Genomic DNA, 12,357 nt, shown 5'->3' with positions numbered 1-12,357 from the left:
TCAAATGGCCCAGTGGGAGTCTACAGATGGGTCACTGACACAAGCAACAGCCCATATTTGTGACCAGGAAACAAAAGATTTATCATGACGTGGTGTTGTGAGGCCTGCCATCTGTACCAAGGGAAACACTGAGCACAGTACATGTGATTGTCACAACACACACACATATATACACAGCATATATATAAACAAACACCGACACTGACAGACGTGCGTCTCTCCAGTTGTTCAGTGCTGAAATATCCAACATCACTGATCAGGTTTCCTCCATTGGGAACTTATGACTGCACTCTGACCTCACAATGACCTGGAAATGAATGTCTGTTTATGTAAGAGCTACAACGTGCCAAACATTCCCAGCTTAACACATTAACTATAGGTCACAATCTGTGACACAAGGATATCTGTACCCCATTAACAACAAGCTTAAGGGATATATCGTGGATTTAAACTGTATGGTGGATGGATTCTCCTTAATATGAAACATTGTCAAATTCACTTTTATTTTTAGCACCTTCATGAATGCATGACCAAGTACAACATTCCAATCAACCAATCAGATTTGAGGGACAAGTTTACAGTTTCTGTCAAGTTTAGGCTTACAACCAGGGTGAGGTGCTTCTACATCACTGTTATTTACCTATCATTTCCCTCTGATTTTAGGGATAAGTAGGGTTAGGACAATATCCAGTTCCAGGATCCATACTTGGCAAAATGACGGTGACCTAGAAGTAAAAAAAAAAAAAAAAAAATCGTATAAAGGCAGCAAAAACACTTTGTGAGGTTTGGTTCACAGGGATAAAAACCTACCCCATGTGTAAAATGAAACACTCTGCTGTATATTTAATGCTGTGGGCCTAATTTTCTGCCAGCGGTCCTGGACATCTTGTTCAGATACATGGCAACATACATCAAATACCAACAGATAAAAAATCTAAACCTGACAACCTCTGCTAGACATCTTATAACGGGCCATGTTTGGATCTTTCAACAGGAGAGTAATCCAAAAACAAACATCAAAATCAAAACAAAAATGGGTCACTGAGCGCAAAACCAAGCATCTGCAATGGCCATCCCAGTCCCCAGACCTGAACCCTATAGAAAATGAGTGGGCTGAACTGAAGAGAAGAAGCGCCAACATGGATCTGGGAATCTGAAGGATCTGGAGATATTCTGTATGGAGGAATGGTCTCTGATCTCTTGTCAGGTGTTCTCCAAACTCATCAGGCATTATAGGAGAAGACTCAGAGCTGTTATCTTGGATAAAGGAGGTTGCAAAAAGTATTTAACAAAATGGGGCAAATAATTGTTCCCAATGTGTTTTGGAGAAAAACATTTATTTCATAATGTGATTTTCCCCCACTTTACTTCAATAAAAGGTTAGATTTTTGCTTTTCTTTTTTCTTCTAAAATATCAAAAGCATAAACAATGCAGATTTATTTTTTTATAGTCATCTTTGATCATATTTACCAAGGTGGCAAATAATTCTGACCAGCACTGTATATTAGCATCAGTCAACGTCCAAATCCTTTACTTGGGAATGGCGAGCGGCATAAATTGCTTAGATTTCCAAATACCGTCAGTACTCGGACTCTCTGTCACAAGGAAAAGTTCACATCAAAGACCATCAATTTGAACATTGCTGTAGATTTTAGCTTACTTTAAGTTTAAATTTGTGCATACACACGTTTTATTTGTGACCAAGACTGTTTGGTCAAAAGGTCTTAATCAGAATCAACTCCTGGGACATACGAGTTTAGGATATACTCATAAATGTAAATGGGTTTCAAAAATGCCTAAACTGAAGAGTTGTTCTCACTTAGCATGAATCAGATATTGTATTGGCACAACACTCTGGCTATTAAATTTTACTGGCTTGTGATGCAGGATTTAGGATCCTGCTTTTAAAAAGTCTATGAGAAACCCTCGGTCCATGATTCCCACGCACTTCTCCTATCACTTGCAGCAATGAGTGGGGTTGTTCTTGGTCAAATTTAATTCACACAGTAGGAGTATAGTTAAATGAGTCATTCTTCTGTCTTAATGCACCATGTGTTGCTGCTCCAGGGAGAACATTCCAGTCAGGGATTGGTATAAGATGCCATTGTTGAAGTACATTAAGCCTGGAGCAGGAAAGACACTTTTCACTCTGTGAGCATGTCATACAGGCATATTAGTCCAATTTATTGCAACCACAGACACTTGCTCAAGTAAACATATGATTATTCTGAACTTCTCTGTGTTGCTTTCTTTTGAAATGGGCAGTTCAAGTGGAGTTCAAAGGTCAGAGGGTCAAAGCATTTGAGTGTCTGGTAAGCTTTGGTTGGGGTGTCTGTGAGTTAAACATATGGGGTGAGACAGACAGAAAGAGAGATTTCAGGTAGACAAGAATCTGACAAGCAGATAAAAAATAAAACCTAATGTTTCTGTTTATAAAAGCATCACATTAATTTCATTGAAACCATAAAACCAGTCTTCGTACGGAAAAGAATCTGGTATGTTCAGAAATTCTGTGAGTTATATCTGAAGGTACTTTAGACATTCAATAACAATAAAGAGTTTATTTTACCCAGACAGCAACATAGTGTCGGCCCAGATCTGGCCCACATCAGGGCTATGTGGAATCCACATGTACCAGATTTGGGCCGGATCTGGGCCGACACTATGTTGCTGTCGGGGTAGTTGTATAAATGTACTAATCACAAATGTTATGTATCATAGCTGTTAAATTTAGGTAGTCTTTATTCAACAGATGTGATTAAATCTACCCAAACAAATTCAGTGCAAATCGTACCTCAGTTTTATTGAGTAGATTCTATAGGTTTGTTTTTACAGTGTTGGGTTGAGAAAAAATCAATCCAAAAAGCAGTAATTCAAGGCACACTTTAAAATTGAAAAAAATATTCAACTAGCTGTTTCATAACATGAAACATTTTAGAGAGAGAGAGAGAGAGAGAGAAATTCATGCATTTCGGTCACAAATGCTTTTTAGCCGATTATTTGTACTTTTTCATGTTTTCTGTTATAAAATAGGCAGCTGAATGAAGGCTTTTAATTTTGAAATGTGCCTTGGATATTTCTTTTTAAGTCAAATGAATCTATTTACAGTAATACTGACATTACTCCTGAAATGCAATACTAAGATACTGCTTACAGAATAGTGTGCATAATATTTATATAAATAGCATGTGTATCAAAATGTAAATAAAAATTAAAAATTTCAACCAACGTCAGTCTACATAGTTGTCATTAATTTGATCGTTGCATTTAGTAAGTGGCATCCATATCTTAACTGTTGGTAATAAGATAATATTAATGCTTATAGAATCAGATCTTAGTTGAAAAACATGGATGACATTGCTTATGGTTCATTTGCCAAAGAAAGATGAAGGTCAAGCTAATTGTATTATGGTATGTAATGTTCTAAAAGGACAAACTAATGTATATGAAGGCTGTCATTTTATCAGAAAATATGCATCCATATAGAACATTATGGATCAGGACATGGATTGGGCATTACATTCAGGGCAGGATTTGTAGATTCCATAGATTCCACTTAATGTGCAATTTATGTGTCAAATTTTAAATTAATTCAGCAGAAATTGCAGATTCATAAAACTAGTAAGCAACATTTACAATTACACTAAGAGTCGTGCATGGGACTTTAGGATGTGACACCATTACAGCATGTAATAGCAAGTTTAGAAAGCATGTGAGAGGGTTTCATTGACTTGTGCAAGTAGAATTGTGTCAAAATGCTCGCTTTGTTTCTTGTTTCACAACAGTTAGAAATGGTTTTGCAAGCAATTGTTTTAAAACAGAGTGTGAGAAACAATGTGAAAGGCTGAAGGGTATTGGGGCTTTTCCATTTTATAACAATGCAAGGCAAAGTTTAGCGGGATCCATTTGGGAATTTAAAAATGATCAACATATGTGCACACAAATATCCTTGACAATAAACACAAGCACATTTGAAATGCAGAGGTCAGTGTGAATGAAGTTACGATTTCTAGAGGCACATGCCTCTGATTAGGCCTATCATCACAGACCTTGCACTAACCATCAACAGTCAATTGCATTTCATAATTCCACAGCACATGGAGGATATGAGAGCAGTTACAATCATCATCAGGCTGATGAGCACAAATTAGTGACACACAAACCATTTTACAGCATGCCACACACACACACACACACACACACACAGCACAGCAAGTCAAAATTGTAAACACTATAGATCATTCATTAGAAACGACATCAAAAAATGGAGAACACAGAATCCAAAGCATGCAATTACAGGGAAAAAAAAAGTAAACTCATTTTGCAATTACGTAAAAAAAAGTATAGTAATGACAACTTAGTACAACTTACAACAGTTGTAAGGTGAATAAAGTGTTTACTGTATGCACTGCAAGTATAGTATTGTACTGAACATTGAATAGTATTGAATGTCTGTATATTCAGCACTTGCATACTGTGAAAATACAGTGACCCAACTGGAAAAGCCAAAAAGGTTACAGTAAAAAAAACTCTAAATGAAAAGCATGTTACAGTACATAAAATCAAGGTCAGTGAGAGATTGATTCTGCTTCAGCATCATGTCTTCATATTGGTCCGGCCGGAGAATGTCATATCTGCAGGCAAAGGGAAAAACCCTAAAGCCAGATCCAGGCTTGACAACACTCTCCACACCTTGCTCTTTCTCGTCCCCTTCCTCTTCCTCATTGTTCACCACCTTTTATACACATACTCTTCCTCCTCTCCCTATTATATTGTTTCCATCCATTGTTGGCAACATTTTGAGTCAGTTTGGCACTCTGAACTGAATTAAAATAAGAGTCTCTGTATCTCACTGTTAGTGATTTATCGTGCAGCTCAAAGTGTTATGGGTAAAATCTCTACAATCTATTCTGAAACATCAACACAGTTTCACTGATGATCGAGAACCAACAGCAAACCCAGGATAGAGCGGCTGAGTGAATGTGGTCTGGACTGTGTGGACGAGGCTCATTGTGTCAGAGACGCTGTAGAAGGACAGAGTTCCTGCACTGTCATCCACATACACTCCTATTCTTCTGCTGAAGGACAACGCAGGGATATCAGTGCGTATGTTATTGTGTCTGAAAGAGTAGCTGGAGGAAGAGCAGTCCAAACACCAGGACTGATCATTGCCTCCAAACCAACGCTCATTTCCCAGTCCCTTCCTGCTGATGCTCTTATATGACAATGATATATACACACGACTCCCAGTCCACTCAATCTCCCAGTAACAGCGTCCACACACACTCTCTCCACACAACACCTGAGAATAACAATCAAATCTGTCTGGATGATCAGGATACGGCTGCTCTGTGCCAGTGTCAGAAATCACTCTGTTCCTCTCAGACAGATGGAGGAGTTTATTCACTGTGTTCAGATCCAAAGTGAGCTGATGGGAATCTGATGGAGAGAAAACAGGAATTATGAATCTATCTGATCTTTTAATGTATCGGAACTCTTCATGAATCAATGTTCAATGTATTAGCAGAGTGCAGCTGACCAAATATCCTGTGTAAATCATTATTTACATGATTTATTTATCCTTCTACATCAAAAACATGAACACATTCAGTGAGTTTTTTCTGCTTGTTGTCTTAGAGACTCACATTGCAGGAAGTCGTTCCTGGTCTTGGGATTCATGTTGGTGAAAGTGACTGAGGAAATAAACAGACATGAACAGCGTGAAGAAATAAATTCATTTCTGAGACATTTCTAATATGATGTTGTATGATATACTAATTTCTGAGAGCAGATGAATCTCAAGGGCCCTGAATTATAAAACACAGATATCGGATTAATCTTAAAAAACATAGATTTTATCCTTCGTCATGTGTATAAACAATTGTTCCATGATGACAAGTTCTGTATTTCTGAATCATCAAGGGATATTTGTGGTCGTTCTGTAGGTGGATTTGATGCACTTGTTCACATTGCACTTGAATTTAAGATGAACTGTGATTTATAAACTGAGATGCATTTAAGGTTATTTTTGTGCAAATGGACGTTTTATAAATCATAGGAATATTTCAGAAACTGTTGTACGTTCAGATTTAGGATCTTTCTACCCACATCTGTATAAACGAGGTGCAGGACTTTACCTCCGTCTGAGATCTTCTTGATCTCCTCTTTGCAGAAATCCTCCAGTTTGTCTATCAGGTGACGGACAGACTCTCTCATGCCATCAAAAGAGGAGAGAGAGCTGAAGGGAACACTGGGTTCGTCTGTAGATTCAGGAGGTGCTGAGAGAGACTGGAAACTCTACAGAAAACAGAAATTAAAACTCATCAGCTCCACACTTCAGCTAATAACCTGCACTAGATCTGTGCAGTTCTTGTTTACTTTCTTCTCTTTAACTCGCCTCAATCCAGCACTTTCACACAATCAGCCACATTCTTCTCATATTCATTATTTAATGCTACAATCTCTAGTATTTGACACTTAATGATAATATAATTTATAGAGAGAGAGAGAGAGTAGATTGAATGCAATGCTTTCAGACACTTATTTTAAAAATTATAATTAAAATAATTATTTTAATTAAATGAATGTCTAAATGTAAATGTAAACTAAATGTATATTCAATTCAATTAGCTAATATTTAGAGAGCTTTTTGACCAACTTAAGTAGGATTTAAAGGGATACTTCACCTCTGGAAAGATGAATGTGTATTTAAAATGGGTCATTTATGTAGAAGAAATGTGAAATTATTTTTGAATTTGGAGTAAATGTATTTTTGGCTCATGTGGATGAAAGACAACAACTCCCAGAATGCACTTGCTTTGCTGCCCGACGGAGGCCACTCCCAAGCCACGCCTACCGGTAAGAGAGCGCTAGGCTACTAGTGAGTCTCTGTGACGACGAGTCTGCCCGGGATTTCGAGATCGCCCAAAATGTCCGGAATTCGGCTTTTGCGTTCTACAGTCGCCATTCATTATGTTAACTGTGGCGAGCAGGATGAGACTGAGGGCCGTGGGAGAATGACGCGAGGCCGGTGGCGTGATTACTGATGAGCGGCACCTGTGAGACGCACCGGTCTCGTATCTCTCACGGAGGAGCGGGAATTTTCTTAGCAATGTTAAAACGCACATCAACCGATCACTTGTTTAGCGTTCATGTAAACACTACATTCAGATTCACCAATCGGAATTAATTCAGTTAGATTGAAACAAAAGGTGTGCAATAACAATGAATGGCGACTGCAGAAAGCAAAGGCCGAATCCTGGACATTTTGGACGATCTCGACGGCCGGACATGTCCGGGAAAAAGAGGATGGTAACCCCTACTACTTAGCTTTCTCCTACTACTCAGCTTTCTCCACAGAACAAGAGCCTGCTAGCTTAGGTTCCAAAAAAAGATGGCTGACACTGTACATTCTGTGAGTGAGATCCCACCCTCTATGGGCGGGTTGAAAACATGCGGGACAGCCCCTACTACTGGCTGTAGTCTTTAGCCTCTGGCCAAAAAATCCTCAGATGACACAAAATGACGATTTTTGCGTCATCGGAGGATTTTTTCCTGGCAAAAAATACATAAATCTCTCGTCTCAGGGGAATATGAGGGTGGAAAGCACGGTAATTCGAAAATACTACAGGTTTTCTACTAATACAAAGCTTAATGCTAAATCCTGAAGTATCCCTTTAAGTATCTGTATGTTATTTCATAATTACTTCTACTGTCATTGAATGGTTAGTTACTGCTGAATGACCAGCATTTATGATAAACTAAAATGTAATGTAAACTTTAATGTAATTTCTATTGAAACTTATTTGTTTAATTTCAAATATTGTATTGAATACACTACAGTTTTAATTATAATCAAGTACTTTGAGCTTTAGTATGTTAGTCAACACATTAAAATAAGTGCACTTCTTTAAACATGACAAAAGATTATTTAACATAATGATTTAAAATGTACAAATTGAAACTTTTAGTTTGACATTATTACAAAGTGCGCTTTTTAAAAGACTACTTAAAGTGTGTTAAAAAACAGTTCTCACATAGACACTGTTTAATTTGTTAGTAATGTCTTTTGCATTTATCTTCTTCGTCTTGCTGTCTACCTCTGCTAAACCGTCACAATAGTCATAAAAGTGTATATTTTAAATTGTACCTTTATTTTAATAATATTTAATTATCTGCAAGTCCAGTTTAAAAAAAATAAAAAAAATAATTATATATATATATATATATATATATATATATATATATATATATATAAGTTTTGAAATAATTAACTACAAATGCACATTCAATTAAGCACACTTCTTTTTCACAAGAGACTATGTGTGAACTTTCCAGGTGGTTTGGATGTTAAAACATTTGCATGTTGAGAAGATTTGAAGAAAAGCAGTTCAAAGGCTACAAGTAGATTGATTGACCATCATATTTCACTAGTTCACACTTACAAATAAGTCAGATAGAATAAATGCGTATTTGGCATGCTGTCCGAGGAGAGGGCTCCGGGCTCGGTATTCGGCCCGAACCCAGAGTACTCCCCCCGTATTCCTGGCTGTGAAAGAACAAGCCAAGGGTGAGCAGTCGGGGTGGTGGAGGGATGCTGAAACTGTCAAGGAAGTTAGGTGAGTTGACAGAGTGAATATATATATATATGCTTCCTCTCATGCTGATAGGGTAGACATGGTAATTGTTTGATGAGATGATTGATAGATTGGTTGATTGATTATTTGAACGTGCTCCTCCCGAACTTTGTTTATAAAACATCATGTCTTTTGACTGGTTAGTGGCACTGAAACTTCACAAGGACTCTTAAGGATCCCAAGTTCAGGTTTTGTTTGGTTTTTATAAGTATTGTTAATATGCAGCCTCACTTTCTGTTTGGAGTCTTCATGGACAAATTCATCAATGTGTTAGAGGTAAACAGTTATGGAAATAAAAATCAATCTTATCAGCTTTGAAGATCACCTGACCCAATTTGGAGACAATTGTTGAAAATATTGAGGGATTAATAAAGGCCTTCTGAAGCGAAGCGATGCATTTGTGTAAGGGGTTAGTAAATAATGGGCTAATTTTCATTTTTGGGTGAACTATCCCTTTAATATTTAATTGTAAATTTCCCAGGGCTTTGTAAGTATCATCTCTTTAAACAGAAGATGATCAGCTGAGAGTCTGACGGATGATTATATGATAACACAACACTTGACTGAATCTGACTGAATTCCTGACAACATCTCTGTCAACGGCTCATTTCATGAAGCAGAATCTTGCTCAAGTCCACTATGATCCTGTTCTTCTAGATCTCTGTTACCTGCAGGAAATGGACGTGATTGTGTGTGTGTGAAAGCTGCTCCAGCTCAGCATCTCTCTTCCTCAGATCATTGATCTCCTGCTCCAGTCGCTCCAGTCGTTCTTCAGCTCGACTCACTGCAGTCTTTTCCTGATCTCTGATCCGCTGTGTGACCTCAGAGCGGCTTCTCTCAATGGAGCGGATGAGCTCAGTAAAGATCCTCTCACTGTCCTCCACTGCTGTTTGTGCAGAACACTGTTAAGACACACATCACAATGGCTTCAGCAGGACTGAGACGAGACGAGTCCAAACTGAGACATCTCAAACTTCTCTTCTTCTCCAGACTCACCTTATGAGACTCCACAGCCTCTCTCAGCTGCTGAATATCTTTCTGTCTCTGCTGGATTCTCTGACGGATCTTCATCTGCGTCTCCTTCAGCTGTTTCTGGAGGACAAACCAATTACAGGAAATTACATATAAAACTACTAGCACACAAACATTATGAATCCAGAATTGGTAAAGTGGGTAAAGGTCTTGCATGGTAAGTTTTTACTGTCTGGTTCAAACCACTGATTCATGGTTTCCTGAAATGAATGTCTGTAGTATTTCATCAGTGCCCAGTTTTATATCATAATTTACCCACCCTCATGTCACTCCAAACCTGTATGACTTTCTGTCTATTGTGAGACACAACAGAAGATATTTTGAAGAATGTCTCAGCTGTTTACAGAGGACAAATAATAGATGGTGACAAGTCAGTAACATCAAACCTCATTGGTTCTTGCACATCACAGTCACATGACTAAACATCATGATGTCATGACACAAGCACCAGTGAAGTTTGATGTTGTTGATGTCATCATATTTGTTTTGCTCCACATACATGAGTTGATCAATGATTTTATTTGATTGGTGTATCAAAATTTGGCTATTTTAAAAGAAGCATACTTTTAAAAAGTGTACTTATTATGGAAATTATATTATTTAAAAGAATACAATTTTTAAATAAGTGTGAACTGAACGTATGTTTTCAGACATGTAATTGCATGTTAATTGCTATTAAATGAAAATGTGGTATAGATTACATTTAAATTTAAAGCAATTAGTTGAACTTAAGAGTGACTTTTTGAAGTAGGATTTAAGTATATAATGTAATTTCATAATTCTATCGAGTTAAATTGAAATATTAATTATGTTAAATTAATATGCCTGATGAAGGTTGTGAGACCGAAACGTTGATACTCATTTGCAAGTATTGATAGTGTGCGGGAGTTCCTTGTTTTTTTTATTTTTTTTTTATATGAAGTTCCTAAACGCAAGTTAGGGAGGAGTGAGCCCATCTAATCTTTCAATCAACAGCCTGAGTATATAAGCAGCCGCTTACCTCTCTCTTGCATCAGCTGTTCCAGTATCCCTCCACCTCCCCAAACTCCACCTTCATCTCAGGTACCTTGCCCTTCAATTATCATATCCTACTTTTAGCCACTGGGGGGGTATATCAAAGCTCGAGTTGAAGCTGCTTCATCGAGCCCCTCTTCAGTGGACAGCAAGCCAAATAAGTTTAACCTAATATCTTAAAGATTTTATGGGCAAACAAACTTGTTAAATTAAATATTAAAATGTACTTTAAAGTAATACTTTACATTATAAAAAGTTTACCTTATAAAGTGTACTTATGAAACAGTTTACTGTTGAAAGTTTAAACTTATGAAAGTTTACTCTCTTTAAATGCACTCAATATTATATTATCTGCAAGTACAGGTTTTTTAAAATACACTTTTAATTTGAAGTACACTAAAAGTGCATGTCAATACACTTAGCGTACTTCTTTTTTTAACCACTAGTTGTTTAGATTACTTGTGCTTTTTTCTTCTATTTGGAGCTTAAAACTTTTGTACCTCATTGACTTTCAATGTATAGACTAGAATATAGGAGACATTCTTCAAAATACCATATTTTACATTCCACAACAGAAAGTAAGTAAAACCGTAAATGAAGACAGCACTTTCATTTCTGTGTGATCAATCCCTCTCACTTCATACCTGTTTCACTATCCTCTGTGCTACAGTTGATACAGTGTTGTGGTTTTTATGTTCACACTCCTTACACCACACACAAATGCATTGCTGATCAGTAATACAATACATTTCTAGCTCTTTATCATGTTCACGGCAGATCATGTCCTGCAGTCGTCCAGTGGCATCAATTACTTTGTGTGGCTTACGAAAGTGAAATTCCTCATGACGGTCAAAATGAGTTTGACAGTAGGATTCCTGACACACCAGACAGGACTTGACGGCTTTGCATTTTCTTCCAGTGCAGACGTCACACTCCACGTCTCCAGCTCCAGCGTAACAGTCAGCAGGAAGTTTAGTCTTCTTCAGTTTCTCCACCATTTCAGCCAGAATGGTGTTTTTAGCTAAAGCTGGTCTTGGACTGAAGGTCTGTCTGCACTGAGGGCAGCTGTAGACTCTCTTCTCATCCTCCTGATCCCAGCAGCCTGTAATACAGATCTTACAGTAACTGTGTCCACAGTGGATGGTCACTGGATCCTTCAGGAGATCTAGACACACCGGACACGTGAACTCATCCTGAGAAATTCTGGCTTCTGCCATTTTACTGCATGAATACAGAGAGACACAAACACACAACGGCTCAACAATAATTCAGTTTCAGTTTCTCTGAACTGAGGAGTTGAAATAGTTTCCTGCTTCTGTGTTTGAGTGACGTGTGTAAAACAGGAGTGTCCGTAAAGCAGCTTCCTCATTCCTGGTGAAGGAGAGTCACTTTACTGCTGTCACAGTTATGTGCTCTTCAAGTGGAGTCGAAGACATTGTAATTACGTGTTCCAAGCACATGAATCAATCAATCCGTTAAATTCCGTGTTATACAGTAAATTCAGTTTTTTATGACTCAATTCCGTCCGTGTTGGGCCTTACTTTCAGTTTTATTTGCAGTAGTTTGCACGCGAAAATTAGTTTTTGCTAAATTGCACGATAAATACAATGCGTGTTATAGAGACGCATTTCATGAGATCAGGCTGGGCTATAACATGTCATATAGCCTATAACA

General features: G+C 37.7%; 1 protein-coding gene across 1 annotated transcript; it reads right to left on the bottom strand.

Moving 5' to 3' along the window:
• Window positions 1-3,840: 3,840 nt before the first annotated feature.
• LOC311294293 (tripartite motif-containing protein 16-like protein) lies at window positions 3,841-12,010 on the bottom strand. The gene is made up of 6 exons (XM_084415095.1): window positions 11,328-12,010; window positions 9,634-9,729; window positions 9,306-9,539; window positions 6,139-6,298; window positions 5,647-5,694; window positions 3,841-5,440 (listed from the first exon to the last, which is right to left on the bottom strand). Exons 1-6 carry the CDS (start codon window positions 11,898-11,900, stop codon window positions 4,920-4,922), a joined length of 1,632 nt encoding a protein of 543 aa, XP_084271221.1. The 5' UTR covers window positions 11,901-12,010; the 3' UTR covers window positions 3,841-4,919.
• Between the last annotated feature and the right edge of the window lie 347 nt (window positions 12,011-12,357).

The sequence above is a fragment of the Rutilus rutilus genome (genome assembly GCF_951802725.1).
Source record: "Rutilus rutilus genome assembly, chromosome: 7".
In the NCBI taxonomy this organism is placed as follows: Eukaryota; Metazoa; Chordata; class Actinopteri; order Cypriniformes; family Leuciscidae; genus Rutilus; species Rutilus rutilus.
This window is presented reverse-complemented; position numbering and strand designations above follow the sequence as displayed.